Genomic DNA, 20,260 nt, shown 5'->3' on the forward strand with positions numbered 1-20,260 from the left:
ACATGAGTCGTCGTCATTCTCCCACATAATACCTCACCCTTTTGTCCTAAAAATTCACACTCAGAGATTGGTTTGCAAGGGAAGTTTCATATTTGATGGCTTAGAGAAATGACAAGAAACTATTGCTGCAGGAATGGAGATAACAAGTGGCTGGCATCGCATTTCTGCTTATTCTGAATTTAGAATCCTAGGGTGTCAAAATGAGCTGGTGAAGGAAGGTCATTAATAAGATGCTCACAGGGTTGTTTGAATGAACTAAAAAACAGTCGGGAGAAAGCGTGGGGAGGATTAAATCAAACAAACAAAAATATATCACTTTACTGAGACAGGCTTCCAAGTAGTCTTCAGCCTTATGGTGCAGCAACCAAATGTAATAAAAAATCACTGCTATGTGATGGCAAAACAAACATGTTGAAAGCATCCAAACATTCCTATCCAGCAAGAATATAGCAGAAATAAAAAAAAAAAAAAAGATTAGCGGCATTTTGGGCTCTTCCCTGTCCACTTCCCAGTGCCAGCCCCTAAATTAACACTAATGAGTCCCAGGAGATGGTCACTGCCACACAGCCACAAGTCCTCACTTCACTGAGTCCTGCCCAGACAGCCCTGCCTTTGCTTTGTCTGAGGAATTTCCTCTCGCCTGCCATAAACACGCAAGCTCGCCAGGGATGCACAGGTCAGCAAATCCGCTGCGGCTGCATCAATGACTGTCTCATCTCATCTTAAGATTGCTGGTACCTTTTTCTTAGAAATTCAACTTTTCCCAAGTAGGGTTGCCCTCTATTTCATGGTCTGAAACAAAACACCTATAAAAAAACAAAAACCAAAAACAAAAACCAAAACCAAACAGACAAAAAACTCCTGCAAAATCAAAAGCATCTGAAAGGTCTGCAAATGAATTTTTCTTCTTTTGAAAGAAGAAAAATTTCTGCAACATTTTAAAGTCATAGTTTGTAATCATAGTTTGTTTGATACATCATTTGTATAATTTGGGGCCTCAACTTTTGCATGCTTGAGTTTAATACTGTCAGAGTCCCAAAAGTAGAATCCAAAAAATCCACAAAAAACCCCAAAAAAGCTCACTGATGCAGACAAAAGTCAAATATGCTTCTTGCAACATGGAGAAAGGTATCCAACCATACATTCTCTAGGTACAGACTTCGGTCTCCATATGTAAAACTACATAACCACGTGCCTGTGAGGTGAAAAACATATATGCATATTTTTGAGACTGAAAAAGAAACGGCAGCTAAAGAAAATGTGGCTTTTGACTGTTAAAAAACAATAAACTGCGTAAGTAAACACCATTGGGAGCTTTTAAAAGTCACCTGTAATACCTGCAATCTCCTTTGGGTGTGGTAGACCTCATCTATGCCATACACCCAACCAACAAACCCAACCATTTCTCCTACTCTTGAAAAACACTACATTTAGTGCAAGCTCAAGTGTTAAAGGCCAACACACTCCTTGGATTAAACTGATTACACTTGATATAAATACAATGCACTGCTTTTCAAAGAGTAAGAAACTGCCTCTGAGAAATCTCACTTTGTGTTTAATCAAGTACAGCAAATGAAGAGGAAGTCATATAAAATGTGCAAGATACTCAGAAACATGGCATTTTGGTGAGTGACTATACTTTTTGTTGTGATATAGGGTGATTTAGGACCTGCTTATGAGCAGGTGCAGAATACAAAAAATGGGATTTCAGTTTGGAAGTAGTCACTAACAGTGCCCCCATAGCCGAGGGCAGAAGTCCAGTCTTGTACTTCCATTTTGGTTTTGGCATTTTTGCCCACAAGACATCCTGCATTACATAGCACTTAGGAGAGATGGAGAAATGGCATAGAAGGAACACCACTGACACAGCAAGGGCTTGAGAAACACAGAGCCTCCTCTGCTTATACAGTAACTACCCAATAGAGTGCTTCTCTTAAAATTATTTCCTACAGTAACTCTAAGAGAGATACTACAGACAGAAACTAGTTGCATTTGAATGAGACAGCACAATGCACAAATACTAAAATAAAAAAATATGTTGGAAATAAAACTGAAAGAGAGCTCCACAAAGACCATCTCTTGACTCTGCATGATGATTTACCTCCAGGGCTTTTTGAGGCAGACTGGTATATTTAGATAACTATTTTGGCGTAGAAAAGGTGTGATTCTCATTGTTACCTCACTGCTTGCTCCTGGAATGTCTGCTTGGTCTTTAAATATTTTCTTCATCCGAAATTTGGTGCAAGGCCCTGGGCTGCAACCCCGCCAGCCCTGGGTTAACCTGTGCAGCTCAAGCCTCAGCTGTGAGGTCAGGCTCTCTCCTGCCACCCTGCCTGTGATCCTCTGCACCCTCGAGCCCCGTGCAGGAACAGTCACATGATCATAGTCTGAAAGGAGATGTGTGAGCCCAGATCTGCACCACAGAGCCCACGGCCTGGGGACTGGGCTGAGCATCCCAGCTCATGAAACACATAAAGACTCTATTTCTCTTAAGACAGACATTATTATAGCCTCATTATATACTCTTATTATTCCCCTGCTCCAGGATTTGAAAAGCCTAAAGCAGGCTGAACTTTAATTATGAAAAATTAAAAACATCATCAATTTTAGTAACAATAGCAAAGAGCAGTTTCCTTTTAAGACTGATGCCCACTACAAAACCTTGGGAACGGAGACAGCACTCAGCTGATGGTGTGCCTGAGCCCGCTCCCTCCTGCTCCCAAAGAGATGGGAATGCAAGAGAGGGAGGGAAAGGCGTCAGTGATTTTCCAAAGCATGCTGGCTTTTGATGAAAACTGTACCGCATATTCAGGAAGGGACAGAGGAGGTAATCAAATCTGGTTATCTCAAAATCATTATGACCGGGTAGATTTTGGAGCCTGAGTTGTTTGTTGGAATCCACCCCTCCAGTCCTCGCATTTGAAATAGAACAGATGTGTAACATAACAGGAAAAAAATCCAGCTCTGTTGTGACAAATTCTTAACCAATTTTTTTGGAAAGATTTAAAATAACAGTTTCTGTTGCGTAGGCTGTGATCCTGTTGACGTCCGTGCTCACTTGCCCAGTACTTTCATATACATAAAATGAGAGGTATTTTTGGTGGAAGGAAGCACTGTCAGTGTATCTGATTGGTAAAATAACTTAAAAATCACATTTCAACAGTAACTTCCAACTGCCCTAGAGCACGAGTTAATGAGATCACATGGAAACATATTGCAAACCAGGAAACATATTTTATACAAGACCAAAACAGTGGAAAAAATGTTAAATACACAACATAGTGGGGCTTCGTTCTGTGCACTTCACCTTTCTTGTTTGTGTTAGCACACAGGCACTCCGGGTGCCTCCTGACGGAGCGCGGCACAGCGCCTACGGCCGCTTGCTGCACCGGAAAGATAAAAGCCTGTTTGGGCAAACTGTCCTATTCCTGCCCTTGAAGTCATCGACAAAAAGCTGCCCCTGACGCAACAGCTGAGGGCCAGCCTTTCTGATGAACATGGGCTACTTGGCACTGCAGTGGGGGAACAGAAAAGGCTTTTTCTAAGTAAATGGGAAGGCTCTGAAGGATTTGCCTGGTGTTAGAAGTCTCCACCCCAGCTCTGAAAGATGAGTGCCTAACTCTGGGTGGCTCGACCCAAAGGGGTTGCTGCGTTTCCCAGCACTGATTTGAGCCAGGGTCTTGAAAGGAGCTTGGCAATGCAGAGGAGAATGAGAATGATGAGGAAGGGGAGTGTGCTGCAACATTAAGAGCCATGGACCACTCCACCTCAGTTTCAGGAGACAGCACAAGGCAGAGAGGTGCTGGCTGAAGAAAGGTGAGACTGACGAGGCTGGAAACCAGGAAATGCATTGCTAACTAAAACACTTCACACTTCAGCTACACACTTACTGCTTTCATTTTGAGAAAGGCAGCTTCACTGTCAAGAGCAAGAAGCCAGGTGTGCTTGGGGAGGAGGAGGAAAGGGGGTGACCATCAGAATCAGGGACTAGGAACAGCCTACAAGCCCTTGGAAAGCTGAACTATTTTCCTGCACCACATGCCTCTTACAGAAGACTCCAAAATAAAGTCTGTATCTACGACAGAAGGAAAATGCAATGAATGTAACTAGGATTTCAGCTATTCTGTACTGCTTCCTACCCAGAGCCCTGTTGTGATAAATAAATTTGATTAACAGATTGAACCACCAGCAGCTGAAAAATTAGTTTTTCTTCTTTAAACAGAAGTAGCAGGGAAGACAAAAAAACCCAGAGAATCACTGTCCAGTAGAGACAGAAAAATATTGACAGACAGCCTTCAGATGAGCTGAAAAAATTTCAGATAAGCTGAAATAATTCGCAAAAGAACCATCTTCTTAACTAACTTGTATTCACTGTGCACAAAGCATAAATGTAAAAGGCCCTGCAACAATCACCATAATGAGATCATATGCTTGGCCAGCAATATAAAAATATTGAGACATAATAAACTTCAAGTAAAGCCACAGGTTTGATGGCACGAAATGGTCCTGCTCCCTGAGCTTCTGAATGCCTGATTTCCAGACTTCCCAGCCTGGGGGTCATCCCCTGGAAAGTGGATAACTGGTTACAACCTATGCATAGCCAGCTCCTTGAACAGCCTCTTTCACCCTTCAAGGCTTGACTCGTGGTTACACCACACCAACAACAGAGGCAGTGTCACAAGACACAGTTAAGTGGAGTGAGTGGATGGGCAGATTTGGCAGGAAACAAGACAGGAAGGAAAAGGAGGAAACAAAAGCATGCAATAAAGATACTACTGGGATTGTCCTCTAAGTCGGGGTTCCTTACCTCATGTAGGATGTTGGAGATAGAGGCTTTGGTTTGGCCCACTGATAAGGATGCTGTGGCACAGACAAGTACTGCTCGCAGAAGTTTCCTTTCCTGATGTGCTGGAAGCTGGAGAAGTCTTCTGGTGACAAATCGGCAGTTGGCGATATGGTCCCATGATCCTCGCCAGCCGGCTCCGTTTTGAGCGTCATGGATGGGGTGTGATCAATGGTGGTCTTCCTCGACTTGATGGGAATCCCATCGTTCATATCGAGGGTGCTGTCAGTGGTGAGGGCGTTGATGGCAGCGACGATGGCGGAGCTGGTGTACTGGTTTGTGTTCCCCAGCCACGTGTCATCCGTGACGCTCACCCGCGGTGAGTTTTGCGGAGAAGGAGTGGGGGAGTGGTGTGGGGAATAGGAAGTCTGCCGGCCATTTAGGCTGTACTTCCTTTTGTTGCAGGGAGACGGAGGCCTGGAGTTGCGAGCTCCCAGCCAGTTCTCCTCTGTGATGCTCGTTCTGGGAGACGCCGATGGAGAGTGCCTCGGGGAACTGAGCAAAGTACAGGCCACCATGCTGCGCTGGTAGCCCTCCTCTGTGTCGGTGGTCTTTGGAGACACACACGGGGATTGCCACGGAGAGGTCTGAGGTGAAGTGTATGGATATGAGTAGTTGGACTCATAGGAAGACGCTTCAGAGTTGCAGCTTCTGGAAGACAAGCTACTCGCTGGACTGAGGCAGGACGGGTCTCTGTACGCCTCGATGTTCGGCAAGTTCAAAGTGGCAGTGGAAGGCGACCGCTTGGCGTTAGGGATGGCCTCCTCCACCTCATCGTGGAAAAACTGGTTGTTGTTGTGATGCAATCCCATGTAAGACGTGATCTCAATTCTGGGGCTCTCCAGCGCTGGAGCCCCATTAGGTCTCATGTTTGGCGGCAGGTAGTACTCGGAGGCTCCACTGTCAATGTGTCCTCCGTATCCAGAAGGATGGCTTGTCGATGGGACAACTGAAATGACGGGATTTGATGTCTGCAGGCCATGACATGGAGTTGACAGTGAGGAATGTGCCACATTTAGAGGCAAGCCAGCATTTACATTTGAAGATGCATAATTATAGTGTTCTGGAAGAAACAAACAAACAACAAAGAATGACATGAGGTGCTGCACAAATATACTCACTTAGTAACATACCCAGCTGAAATGGTGGGACATGGCACAACACACAAAAGCACAGCTCTCCTCAACAGCACAGCCCAGAGGTGTGCCATGTTGGGCAAGAGGCTGCAGACTAGCATCCTTGAAAACACCACCGACTGAACAGAACAAGACAAGGTATCTTGGGATGGGGAATGCATGCAGACAGAGCAGGTCTTGAGAACATGGTTCCTAGGTGAACCTTTAAAGCAAAAAAGTTGAGTCGCCAAACAACATTGCTTCAGGATTCTAGGAGACTGCAGCCTTCAGAGATGCAGCTGAAGAGATGTGTTTTTACATAAGTGAGCCTAACTCCCTCACTGAAAAGTTGGAATTCACAAAAAACTGGACAAAAAAACAAAAGTGGAGGCAGACTAAAGCAAAGAAAAAGATCAACTGCATTCTGTTAAAAAAATTATACACAATCGAAATTTCAATTACAGCAAGTTTCCAACTGGTTCCAGTTAACTAAGATTTTGGAAAAAGATGGATCTATTCATCTGCTCTGGTTTCTGGGACCACTTATCCTCCAGCCCAACTGGCAGAGGCCAGGTGAAGGATAAACATGGATGTCTCACTACTCAGCGACAGCTGAAATTCCACTGAAATTGCTGGTTATTGCGCACGCCACATCAAGCGTTGCCAGCAGCGTGCTCTGGGCCAGCTCTCCAACCATTTAACAGTGACGGGAGTATAAAACCAAGAGCAGAGCTGCACAGCCAGTGTGGAAAACCTGGAAAGTGACAGATCACATCACAGCCTTGTGCCAATGGGCTCCCTGACCAAGCACAAGGAACAACGTGCCCTTTGCATGCCTCCATCCCTGTAGAGCAGCATCCCTGTGGACCAGCGTTTCAAAACTGGTCCACATGGCATTATCTCTGCCTAGCCTGGCTGTCTGCCTGCTGAAGGCATTCCTTCAGCTCTGCTCCCTTGTCCCAGGGATGTATAAGTGACTCTTTTTGTCACCCAGAGATATTGGTTGGCTGCCCATGGGGGAAATGGGCAGCCCTCAACCAAGGACAACATGCCCCTGGTGCTCTGAGCTGTGGTGGGATGAGGAATCCTCACCTCTATTCTTCCTGATATAGGGAGGCTCTGCGTCACCAGGACACACGAACCAGACACGTAAGCCCTAGCACCAGTATCTCTTACTTTACTGGAAAAAGAGAGCAAAATCTTTGTATCAGGGACAATGACTGCTGAACTCTGAGTCTGGGTAAGGCTGGTGTACAGGTTCCTCTCAGAAGTCTGGAAATGGCACCCAGCTCCAGCCCCAAGCTGTGCTTGCAATGCATCAGCCTTCCCTGAGGTTTATTATGGCAGCAGCATCACTTTCCTGCAGGACAGAGGGAAACTCCACATGCCCCGCGGCCACAGCCAGTCCACATGGGAAACCTGTCACTTTCTATCCCAGGAGGCAAGTTCCCTTGGCAGTCATCTTGCGCACCTTCCCTCGGAAGATATGGAAAGGCTGTGTTAATTACTGCAGCTGCTGTTCCGGAGGTGACCAGGGAGCTCTGCAAATGCAAACGAGTCTCCAAGCTGGTAACCAGCACAGCCAGCTATTCTCTTTCTCTTGTTTATCAGCTCAGCCCTCTCTGGTGTCATCCACCTGTGATCCCACGCTCACCTTTCTCTCTGGCAACGACTCCAAGGCAAACGGTACTTAGGAAAAATTAATGTGCTGTGGCAGCTTCACAGCAGCTCCAGCTGATGCATGTCATAGCAGGTAACAGTTGGGAATGATGAGCAACAACACCTTTTGAACTTGCTCTCTAGTCTGCCCTGAGATACTGGCCACTTGCTCAGGAAGGGTCATTAAATTACACTGCAGTGTGCCACAAATAACACTGGATTATTCAAAACATGCTGCAGCTTCACGCTCTATTCAAACAACCAGGGAAGCAGGAAATACAGCAAAAGAGGTGCTACTTGACAAAATCCAACTGCATTGGTCACACCAAGGGGCAGATCTGCCAGGGGGATCAAAATTCCCTCCTTCCAAAATCAGTTCTGTTTTGTTGCTGCCTTGTCACTTGGCCGCACCACCCACAACCACCACCACCACTTCCCTCCCTCCTACCCGTCATGGAAAAAACCCCTGACATGGTACAGCTGTGGTAAGACCTTATCTGTTTCAGAAACTAGCTCAGAGAAAGGGTCTAGAGTAGTGCCTTCAGGGCAGCTTCAGCCCCTTCACTGCTTCCTCCAGCTCCAGAGGAAGGTGACGTCCATGTCCACACTGCTGCTGGGACACTGGCTGTGCTCTTCTTCCACATACCCTTCCACAGGCTCCTGCTCTGGCACACAGCTGGAAGGCACTGGTGACATGGCACAGCTGGGAAGCGCTCCCAGCCAGTCCCTACCACGCACCATGCAGCCAGACACTCCAGGCAGGGACTGGGGGCTCGGCAGGCTGCCCCAGCTCTGCACCCACCAGGTGGGCTTTGCCTCTGCTGACTGCGGAATCAGCGCTCTTAGATCTTGTATTAAAAATAAATAGGTAAACAAACAAAATAACAGGGACAAGTACTGTGAGCCCAGCAGTTTGCTCAAATTCTAATGCATGACTGGAGTGAATTCAAACACTGCAGTCTGCTGGAGATCTGCAGCCCAAACTCAATAGGCAATACAAAGCTCAGATGAGCCTTTGGAATCCAGTTTAAAAAAATTTATTAAAAGACAGCCTCAAGTGCTATAAGCAACAAGTTCCTTAATTCACATGACAAGGAATAGCCACTTTTAGAACTATTATGCTTTTTTTTAAGCCAACTTTTAAAGGCCCAAGAAAAATAATACCATACAATTCATAGTTTGTGTACAATAGTACACAAAATAAAAAGATGCAAAATCCAAAGCCTTCCAAACGTATTTAGATATCTTAAAATTAAAAGCAGCATGTAGAAAATATGTCTACCAAATATATAAGCCAGAACTAGGAACAAGACAGAGACCTTGGTTTGTGGGCTAAAAACCACCATCTAAAATTTCTGAAATAAGCTCATTCTCCAAAACTTCCATATTTACAAAATTCATCAAACACACATCCATAGTCAGCATTTATAACATGCTGATGTTTTCCTCACCAGGGTGAATGAGACAGGTAGAAATAAAATCCTGCATCACATAATGTAGCTATGTAGGATATTTTGACAGTCCTGATGCAGATGAAAGGCAGGTAATGCCTGTGCCGTGGGGTCACTGTTATGACTGTGACTCACAGAGGCACTCAGGACCAGTGTACAGACTACCAAGACACATTTAATAGGGTATTTTAATATCCTGGGCCACAGCCCAGTATCAGATAGACCAGTGCAGGTTTGCATCAGTTCTGCTCCAACAAATCCACACTCATGGTAAGTATAACTAGGGCAAGAAATTGGACCCTTTTGAGTTGTGAGCACACCTCCACATATTACATTTCCCTTTGTAGCAGTTATAAAGCTCCTTCTTTTCCTCTAGTTATTTCACAGTCAGCAGGTTTTATTCCTTTCTATCATTAATGGTCGGATCCTGCAAGGCATTGAGCACCATTGTTTTTTATTTACATATTTTAAATAGGAATGCTGAACACCTGCAGCTTGTAGGGCCTTTAGAGAAGATGAAGGCTGTCTTACATTACTCAAGATGAAGCCATATCTATGTGTTTAAATTCATGCTTTCAAAATTGCCTAATGGAGTTAGGTACTTTTCTCACACTAGGACTTTGACATTAATTTGCTTAGGCCCCTCCACTTTAGACACTCAGATGTCTAATCACTAGAACGCTTATCAAAAAAGCTTGGTGTGAAACTCTAAAAACTGCCTTCTTCTAAAAACTAGAAGCTCATAACAACTATTTGGACACCAACATTCTCAGAGAGGTGGGCAACTGGGGAGAGCTAGGAAGGTGCAAACACCTTCGCTCATGTCCTGGCAGGTTGCGTTAGGCAGCCAAGGATTTGCAAACCTGCTAGAATTTACAGGCAAAAAGATAAGGCACAGAGCAAACACAGCCCTACTCTGAGGCAGCGTTAAGTCACCCACTTGTACAAGAGCTCTTACGGTGACCCGCTATCACCGACGCTGCAGCGAGTTAACCACGCACCAGGAAGCGGCAACCTTTTCTCTCTGCCAGTTCCAGCCTTGTTCGCCGCATTTCCACCTCAAGCGTTGCTTAAAAGCCATAAAAACAGACAGCCGGACCGAGACACCAGAGTTGGAAACAGTTGTGACGCGTGACAAATTCACGCCCGTTATTTTTATTTGCGGATGACCTTCAAGCTAAACCCTGAGCCTAACTCCGGCTCACGGGGGGATGGGGAAAGGGGGCTCAAGTGAGTTCTCAACCAGGCTCTGTCACGGGCAAGACCCAAAGCCAGCCGGGCAAGCCGTGCGAGCGGTCAGCGAGGGGGTCCGGTCATTTCAAACAACTCCAAACTTCTAAAAACTCTGCACCGGCGTCCCCCCGGGTCGTCTCCCCCTGCACCTCGTTCGGCTGCTGCCACGGACCCGCCAGAGGAGCGCCTGCCGCTCGGTCAGGACTCTATCCCGCTCGCCGCGGCCCCGCTCGCCGCTTCCCGGCGCGGCTGAGGCGACCAGCGCCGCCCGGGGCCGGGCAGACCCGTCAGGGCGGGATTGCCGGCTCCCCCACCCCGCGAAGGGAGGTAGCCTTTTCCCCTCCCGAACGGGGCAGCGCAAGGAGGGCTCCCCGCAGCATCCCGCCGCCAGCACCCCCGGAGGTACCCCGGCCGCCCTGCCGCGACCCACCTCCACCCTCATCGCTGTGCTTGAACTCGAAGAGGAAATCGAAGTCAAACTCCTGCTCGGCCTCCACGCCCGTCATGGCTCCCGCCGCGACCCCCGCCACGCTCCGGCACCCTGGCAGCGGTGGTGGCGCAGCCGCGGCCCGCCCCGTCGCGCCCGGACGCCTGCTGCCGGCGGGCCGGGCTGCGCGGAGCCCCGGCACGGCGTGGGACGGCTGCGCTCGGTAACGTGATCTCGGCCCCGACGGGCGGCCTGTCTCGCTGCCGCCGCCGCCTCCGATCCGCCCTCCCGCGCGCTGTTGATGTTTCCGGGTCGATGCAAACAACCGCGGTGCCCGGCCCACCTCGCACCCTCCCGCCGGGGCTGTGCCCCTGCAGCGCAGCCCGTGCTCCGCGGGAACCCTCTCCCCACCCGGGGCACCCGGCACCGGGGGAGACCCAGACCGCCGAGGGCTCGCCGTGGGCGGGATGGGGAGCCCGGGGGTGGGCAGGGGGCGGGAGTTCACCTGCTCCCGACCGGCGGTAACGGCGGGGGGCCGGAGCGGCTCCTTTCGCGCTTCAGCGGGAGGGAAGTGGGGACGGAGGGCGGCTCAGCCCACTCAAGGGGGACACCGGCGTGTTCCCTCTTCGCTGACGACTGATAAAGTTTCTTCCGTGGATGCCCACCACGCCGCGTCTGTGAGCCAAGAGGCTCCGCTTTCATTTATTTATTATTAATTTCACTTAGTCGCAGCACCCACTAGTGCCAGCTGCTATAAAAAGCGCAGTAAAGCGGGACTCGGAACGCTGCCGGCCGCCTCCGTGCGCCGGAGAGGGAAAGGTCCTCTCCGGGCCGCCGCCACACACCGGGAGGGCGCCTGCAAAGGGCTCCGGTGGCTGTGCTGACAGGACTCTGCCCGGCCTGTCTCTCTTCCCGCTCGTACGGGATACAAATTAGGGGAAAAGTAAATTAAGACTTTCTTTATGTTTCGAGGTGCTTTCCTGTCATGTTACACCGGGACCTTCTAAAGATCCCCGCCAGGCAAAGGAGCGTCCGCCTCAGCAGCTCGGCTCGGCTCCTCAGTTGCCGAAGCTTCAGGTCGGGTTTCAAAAGGAAGTTTTTTAAAGCCGTTTTGGAAATAGTATTCCCTTATAAACTCAGGGAATACCATTTTCCAGGCTTGCGACCGAAATCTCCGTTCTAAAGTGCCAGGAAAACACAATTTTTTTCCATCTGAGCCCATTATTCTTTCCCCCCTCCTCGCCGGGACGAGCCTCCTTGCAGGCTCGCTTCTCACAGGAGCCGAGCTGGGCTTCGCCCCGAAGGGGCCGTGAGTGCCGAAATGCCGGGGCTGACCCACCCGAGTGTGCAGAAGGCCTTGGCAGCAGGGGAACCGCTCCCCCTGCGCCTGTCCCGACCGTGGTCGCCCCGGGGCGCCGGCTCAGGCCGCGCCGCAGGGAGGAGCGGCCCGCTTCCCCCGTGCACGCCCCTCAGCCTTTGCCCCGGCAGCGGGTACGGATGTGCCTCCTGGCCCCCTCTCTGCCCAGGGCCTACAGGCGGGACAGCCGCCAGGCCCCCGGCTCCACCAGTGACAGCCCTCCCCGACACTGCTCTGCTCCAGACGCCCATCTCCTGGAGTGCCCCGGCAGGGAGGAGAGGAGAAGCTCCCAAGTACCTGCTGCCCTCGATCCTTCGTCTCTCCCCCATGAGGTACCTGCAAGACTGGTGAATTGTCCCACACTATTTACAGATGGCTTGATTTGTCAGTGCCATTAGTATTAGTGATGTCAATGAAATATTTCAATTGGCACCCTTCCCGTGAGAAGGAGAAAGAGGAAAGATGTGCCATGAAAAGGTTAGAAACGAAGCGACACCGCATGTGCGTACAGATTAACAGTGGCCCTCCAGCTAACAGTCCCGTTCGAAACAGTGTCATTGAACTGAGGAGAGAGAAACGAGCTATGGGGAGGCAGTGCGCCCTGAAAAGGCCATTTCCGTGTCACCAGCCGCCCTTGCACACCCGCGGACCAATCTACCAGCTCAGCCGCTGCCCACCCAGCCTCTCCTTGGAGTTAATTGGACTTGTTCCAACTCCATAAAGCGGGTTCAACAAGGGATGCATCAGATGGTCTGCTTCAGCTGCAGCCCCCCAGCCTGAAGTGAAATGTAACTTGTCAATGGCATTAAACCTGGCATAAACACTGGCATTTTCAAAGGTAAAGGACACCACACCTGGCTACCACCCAAAGAAAAAAACGAGGTCCTCCCACTGGGACTCTTTGCACATTTCTTCCCAGACTAAACAAGAAATAAAGTATTTTCTTTGATTGTTGTAGTTTGGCAATCAAATGGCACCTTAATTTGCAGACAGCAATCCTGACGTGCAGGGCTCCCCTACGTGTTTCCTGGATTGGGTCACTCTTTCTGGCTGGACTCATTTTCTTAGTCCCTTACAAAATACACCACACCACTGGGGAAGAGAACTGTCAACGAGGGTTGGCACATTTTAACATAGGCATCAGAAATGCCACAGAAATAAAGCCTCATCCTTTACAAGAGGCTGCAGAAGGCATTTTATGTCAGCTGCCTCTGGATGTAACTTTTACAAACGGTGTATTCAGTGTGCTTGGAGCCCAGGGCATTGGAAGAGCCGTGCGTGCAGCCCACGGATGTCTGAGTGTGCGACTGGCACGCCAGCCACTTCTATTAAATACAGTATAATTAACTTTCATCCCAAAAGGCTCTCCACTTCGCAAGCCGCAGTCAGAGCCGCGCTTGTAGATTTCGCCCTGGCAGAATCTTGTCAACTGCAATGAACCCCAAGGGTGAAAACAGCTGTGTAAAACTAAATATTAAAAAAAAAAAAAAAAAAAAAGAAAAAAAGAAAGAAAGAGAGATGGGTCTTGAGCTCCCTTCCAGCTTTCCGGGGACAAACCCGGGGAATGGAATCCCGTTGTCCACGCTGCAGAAAGAACGCGGCGGACATGGACAACCCCCCCACTTCGCCTCTTCACAACTTTCTCTGCCCGGGACGTGCCAGCTCACTGCGCCCTGCCCGAGCCCCAGCAGCAGCCGCTGCAAAGCGGCGGCACCGCTGGATAGGGAGGAAACTTGTGAGCCGGGGAAAGCCAGGAGGGGAGCAGGGAGCCGTCGGGCCCGCAGCGGGGAGCCAGGATCTGCCCCACACCTGCCGCGGCGCGGAGGCGATGCCCGGCGGGGATGCCTGCGAGGTCCCGCTGCCGGGGCCGAAAGGAGCCGTAAGCAGCGGCGAGGTCCGAAAGTTTCGGCGGTAGGCGGATAGCGATGCTCCGGAGGGAGAACAGTGTCTCGATTGGCAAGAGGGGAGGGCGAAGTCAGCCAGACGCTACCCATGGCAGGAGCCAAGTTCAGCCGGGAGGAGCTGCGCGGTCCCGAGCTCTGCTCCCACCATCTGTCCCTCTAGAAACTTTGCCACTGTGTTTTCAGGGCACTTTTCGCAGCAGGAGAGAAAGAAGCTGTGATTCAGAGCTGGGATAGAAGGGCAAGCGCTCCCCCCGAGCCGGGACGGCGGCGGCAGCGCGCCCGCCCGCCGGGGGCGCGGGGTAAGCGGGGCGGCGGAGCCCCGCAGCGCGGCCGCGGCGTGCCCGCCTGTCCCGGTGTGCCAGGAGCGCCGGTACGGCGCCTGGCACTGCCCGGGACTCCTTGCTTTTCCCGGGAACGTGACTGCCTGCAACGATGGGCTTTATACTGACCCCCCCAAATCAAACCCCGAGATGGGGAGGGAATCCCCAAGCGTGCGCCCCTGACAGGATCCCCGGCGCCCTCGTAGCCCCTCCGGCTGCGGGCCCGGGCCCAGGACCGGCGGGAAGCGGCCAGGAGCAGCGGCGCGGCTGTGGCGGCGCCCTGCGAGAGGCGAAAGAGACACCTATTGGCAAGCGGCCGCCGGCGAGCCTCCGGGCCGCCGCGGGGAAACACCGGGGGACACCGTCGCCCGCCCGCCCTCCGCCCCCCGCAGCGCCGCCCGTTACCTTCCTCCGCCGCCTTCATGGTGCTGCCGAGCGGGCGGGCGTCGTCCTGCGGGGCCGCCGCCGGCCTCTCTCTCCCGCTGGATGGGTCCCGCGACGGCGGCGCGGCGGCGGCCGGCGGGGCAGCGCTTGGCATCCACCCGGCGGGGTGGCGGAGCCCGGCGCCGCGCCCTGGGCCACTGCCGGCCCCTCGTCGCCTGTCCCGCCTGTCCCGCGCCCCCCCGCCCGCCTTCACGACCCGGTGACCGGGACCGCGCCGCCCCCGGCGTGGTAGCCGCGCCCGCGGAGGCACAGGAGCTCGCCGCTGCCGCACCCCCGGGGACGGGGCATGGAGAGGAGGGCGGGTGTGCGTGGGGACTTCGGAGGCACTGCCCGCGCTGAGGCGGCGGGACGGGGCGGCGGGCGCTGCCGCCCGCGGAGAGCTGCAGCCAGGGGACGGGGGCAGTGAGTGTGCGGAGCGGGGAAGTCTCGCTCTGACGCAGGGCTGCGCTGCCCGGCGCCGCCTTTTTAAAGCTGGAAAACACCCCCCCCACCCCCCCACCACCACCCTTCCCCTCCCGGCCCCTCTCCCCGCCCCGGCCCCGTGATGTCAGCCGGGCCCCGGCCCCGCCGCCGGCGGGCCGCCAGCGGGAGGCGGGCACCGGCGGGCACCGACGGGCCCCGGCCGCCCGGCCCTCCACGGGGCACGGCGCCCGCCCAGCCCCGGCCCCGCCGCCACCGCCCGCGGGGTCTCCCCAGCCTGCGGGAGCCGGGTGCCCTCCTGCGGGAAACGGGCGGCGCGCCGGGGTCGCAAAGTGAAGATGGGGAAAGAAGGTAGACTGGGGAGCGAAAGAGGCAAGCAGGGAGAGGGGAAAATAAAAAAAAAAAAAAAAAGAAAGAAAACGAAAAAAAAGGCGAGGCAGTCTCGCATGCTGAAATCATTATGTAAAAAAATCGCAGGCTTCCCCCGCTGTGGAAATTTGGAAAAGAGCATCAACTGGCAGGCGAGAGAAAGGAAAATCCCATTCTGCTAAATTACTAACAGACCCGCGGACTCGGTTTCAGTCGCTCCAGATTTATTATTATTATTTATTATTATTCTGTAAATATCTCGGCAACACAGTTGTGTCTCATCACTTCGTAGCAGGGAGAAGAAGAGATTTCCATCCCACTGCGACTCCTCCTCCCACCTCCCGTCTCCGGGATTCCCCGTCCCGGCCCCCGACGCGGCCGTGATACCCCGGCCGAGGCGGGAGCCTCCCGGACGGGAGCTGCTGAGAGGGGCCGCGCCGCCCCCGCTCCCAGCCCTGCTGCCCCTCATCCCCCGCTCCCTCTCCGGCCTCCCTCTGCCCCCACAGCTGGCAGGAGAGAATCAAACTTTTGGAATGGGACATGCGGGCCAGTTGGGGTGGTTTTGAGCATATATCTGGTGTGTGAAGAAAAAAAAAAAATCATAAATCTAGTCCTTGACACCCATGTGTAGTTGGAAAGTACAAAAGAAAAGTATAAAAGAAATATTATACAGTATAAAAGAAATATTATACAGTATAAAAGAAATCTTGTCTGCTTCTGGGGAACGGGAGCCCGCGGCCGGTTCTTCGGGGCGGGCTCCTCCACTGAAGAGCGGCGGAAGACGGCGCCCAGCAAGGAGCGCGCCCGGGGGAGAGCGCAGCACCCTCCACCGACCTCGCCGTTCCGTCGGGTGGGGAAACCCCAAAACCTGAACCAAGAGGGCGATGCTTTTCTTTCAAGGAAAACCGAACGGGAGAACAGAGGGGAGAAGCCCTCAGCCCCCGGCGGCCTTTCCCAGCCTCCCCTCAGGCACGCGGCGCGCGCCACCCGGACGTGGCGCACGCCGGACGCCGGGGCGCCGCCAGGGGGCGCCGCCAGGGGGCGCCGCGGGGCGGGGCGGGCGCGGGGCGGCGCTGAGGGCGCCTCCCCCGTGCCCCCGACGGGGCGGCGCTCGGGGACCCGCGGTACCCGGGCCCGCTCCCACCGGCGTGGCCGGCCGCGGCTGCCCGGCGCGGGGGGAGGAGGGCGGAAGATCCAGGCTGCTTCCCGGGAGGCGGAGGCGGGGGCGGGGGCGAGCGAGAGCCGCGCTGCTCTCGGCGGGACTCTCCTTTCCTGCCGTCCCCCGTCCCCCCGCCCCGCTCCCCGCCGAAATGACGGAATCCCCCGTCTGTTTCCTCCTGTTTAATGCCGTTGCCCGGACCACCGTGGCGCCGCTCCAAGGCCCCGCCAGCCGGCGCGGGCAGCCGGCAGCGGCGGCGCAGCGTGGGCCCCGCTGCCGCCCCCCGACTCGTGCCCCGGCCCCGCCGCCGCTCCCGGCCCCGCAGCCCCCGCAGCCCCGCGGGGCCGCCCCGGGGCCGCCCCGCCTCCGCTTCCCTCGGCCCTGCGCCTCCTTCCCGCCTCCCCGAGTTTGTTTACAGCCGCTACTAGGAGAGACTGTTACACGGAGCTTATTTTGGGACTCGGTGATGACTAACGAAGTTAAAAGGAGCTTAGTACAGAAAACAACCTTATTTTTAGACGGCTGTTGTTTCAGTGGATCATTGTAGCAAACGCACCCCAGCGCTTCTAAAAGCCGCATCCCCGATGCCAGGTCTCTCGTTCTGTGCTGCCGCAAGACTCTGGTCCTGAGGCTCGCACACCGGCTGGCCCTCTTTACTTTGCTTCCCTACATCTCCTCCCTAAATCCTGCCTGTAAGGGCTTCGCCCACCGTTGGCCTTCATTATTTTGATCTTTAGGACGTCTTCTTTCAACAAAAGTAAACACAAGCTTAAAAAATGAGGGGAAAAAAAGTTACGAAAGCATTCGGAGTACTTTTTAGTGACCTCTGGTGCTGGGTTAGCAGGGACCAGTATCAGCCTCCCCCGTGGCTTTTGAGACAGGGCTGATGATTATGTAGAGCTTCTTCGCCTCCCAGGAAAGATGCAAGAAGCAGGTCTTCTCATCTAGCTTCATTCTAACCAGCTCCCTGGGCCCCCGCATGACATGCTGACCATCACAGCCCACATGTGGGAGAGGTCAGCGGTGGACAACAGGGAGATGTGTCTGCTACTGCTGCCTCCCTCCCCATCACCCTTCTTTTCCCTTTGTGGGTATCACTGCATGCCAGTTCAGGCACTAAGACCAGACATAAGGCTCCCGCTGTCCAAATCTAGCCCCTCACTGACCAGTCCTAATCCCTCATAGGTAAATCCCAGCAGAGCTGGTGGGACCTCAGCAGGCTCTGCTCCACACAGGGCTGTTCAGTCATGCATCCCAGCTAGAAATCCTCCCTTGGCACCAGTGCTGTGCCAGGACGTGTCTCCCCCCTGTCACTGCCATGCAGCCAGCTTTCTCTGGCTTTCCACAGGGATACTTCCGCTGGGCCCTCTCTTTTTACCATCCACATCTGCCACGGAGTTGTATGGGCTCCCTGGGCAGTCCCTCTCCATCCGCATGTCCCACTGCAAGGACGGGGTGAGCTGCTGCTTCCCTTCCCCTCCACAGAGGCATCTGTGCTTGAAAACAAAACACTTGCTGGACTTAACCAGTAATTGGGTTAATCAGCTGCCCTGCTCTACCTTTCCTCCGTGGCTGAGAGAGCACGCAGTGGCTTGTGTGGCCTGGGTCAGGCTGAGAGACTCGTCTGTGCGACTGCATGTCAAGGCGGTGCTTGTGGGAGACAGTGCACTTGGTGTACTGCAGCTGTCCCAAGGGAAAGCAGCTGGACTGGGATAAGAGTTTGCTAAGAAGGGGGACCGAGCAGGCCACAGAGCCTCAGCCTTGGGACCCAGCCTTTTTGGGTTCCCACCCATTTTCCACTGCCCTGACAGCAATCAGTGCCCTGGAGAAATCAGAAGAAGAAAAAAAATCGGTGCATTACAGAAGGAGGGAGGGTGGGAGTAGAAAAGGAGCCTCCCCTCTCTCTCCTCTCCCAGATGTGCAGAGCAGTGCCCAGAATTGCAGGACTTCCCACCGCTGGTGATTGCTGGGCTGAGCCCCTCAATGCTGGGTCCCAGAGCCGTGATGGCATTCCCTGTGCAACTTGGCCATCTGACACTTGCTTCCTCCCAGCCACAAACACCACTCCTTTTCTCCAGGAAGGAGCCAAACGATGCAGGCTTCAGTGGGCACTTTTTGACTACAATTTACCCCTCCTGCTCATCTTTGCAAGCAAAGCACTAAATCTGTCCCCTGTTCTCAGCTCTTGAATGTAGTGTTAAAAAAAATACTTAAAAAAAATACTCCAGAGTGTTTATACAAGATGTTTTAATCACCAGAGTCTGATTCGTGTTCACTGGATTAGTTTCATATAATGTGAAGTTGTGTGAGTCTGTGCCTTTCCTCCTCCATATTTCTTTCCTCTCCTTTTTGTAGGGCCTCAGTAGTCTGGGAGGGATGGTTTGCATGAACCTTTGCACACAGTAGTCACAGTACTTATCCGGGAACCTCTAATTCAACCAAAACTCCTTCGTTCTCGCCCCACCAGAGGGTTTAGGTCAGTAGCACTGCACAACAGGCTGTGCCTGACTGGCACCCTGAGCTGCTTGCAAGACTTGGGGCAATTTTTTTCTTCAGGCCATGTCCTGTAAAATGAAAACTTTCAGCTTTGTCTACACAGAAGTGTTTTGAAGGCAGGATGGGGGAGGGGGGAACCCCTCTTTCGAGTGTTTGCCAATATCAAACATTTTCTTACAATAAATGCGCAGAATCCCATAATCCAAAATATAAAATATGTATCAGAAAAAGCCACCCGTGCTCTGCATGGAATTTTTGTCCTGTTTTGGGCTTCTTGCCCTTGTATCCTTACAGCCTTTTATATCTAACATTCATAATAGTGGCCATCTCCTTAGGGTCTGCATGCCCATCTTTTGGGTCTTGGCAGCTTCAAAAGCATCAGCATCTGTTCAGTATTTCATTCATTGTAACAAAATATTTATAAGTCTCAAGCCTCCCTAACCAAGGACCTAATTAAAGTCTTTCTAGTCTCCTGCTTTGAAAATTATAACAAGATTTGCTGGAAACAGAGACAGCACATGGCCAGTGTTTATGGCTGGTACAGCACCATTTTGAAAACCCATCCATAAACCTTTCAAACAAGGCAGGGAGCACACCTGAGCAGTGGCCGGCTACTGCCCAGAGTTGGAAGCTGGTGCAAAGGCAGAGGCTGGGCTCAGCCTCCCATCCCCCTGACACAGGCTCTTTCACAGGCTGCCAGAAATCATTTCACCACTTTTAAGGTGCATTGCACTTAGCAGGACAAATGCCAGAGGAGGAATTTTGTGTGCTTGAATAATGTTGTAATTTACCTTATAACCGGTCTCATTACGATGTTGAGTGCTCTGTTGATTTACCTGGCTTTTGATTTAGTGAACCCTTTTTAAACGACAGTTTAGGAATGCAGCCAGTGACTGCAGGCAAAGGACCTTAAACTTTTTGGAGCTACAGTCATCTGTTCAGACACCGACTTTTTAAAATCAAGATATACATCAGACAGCCGCACCAGACCCATATACAGAAAGCCGTGACTGAATTAAACTGAGACATTAGTTCAGAGAAATCATTTCATAATGATATGTGC

The 20,260-nt window shown here is 52.5% G+C and overlaps 1 protein-coding gene across 6 annotated transcripts in view; it reads right to left on the reverse strand.

Moving 5' to 3' along the window:
• Window positions 1-14,847, reverse strand: part of NFATC1 (nuclear factor of activated T cells 1) — a 110,432-nt gene extending 95,585 nt beyond the window's left edge. For 5 of the 6 annotated variants that reach the window (XM_063159552.1, XM_063159537.1, XM_063159530.1 and 2 more), the window contains exons 1-2: window positions 10,732-10,850; window positions 4,808-5,906 (exon numbers count right to left, since the gene is read on the reverse strand). In XM_063159552.1, coding sequence (XP_063015622.1) covers window positions 4,808-5,906; window positions 10,732-10,807 — 1,175 coding nt within the window. In that variant the 5' untranslated portion in view covers window positions 10,808-10,850. Of the gene's footprint in view, window positions 1-4,807; window positions 5,907-10,731; window positions 10,851-14,714 lie in introns of those variants that run through there. The other variant, XM_063159523.1, reaches the window with a different exon arrangement.
• Between the last annotated feature and the right edge of the window lie 5,413 nt (window positions 14,848-20,260).

Source organism: Melospiza melodia, chromosome 1 (assembly GCF_035770615.1).
Source record: "Melospiza melodia melodia isolate bMelMel2 chromosome 1, bMelMel2.pri, whole genome shotgun sequence".
Classification (NCBI taxonomy): domain Eukaryota; kingdom Metazoa; phylum Chordata; class Aves; order Passeriformes; family Passerellidae; genus Melospiza; species Melospiza melodia.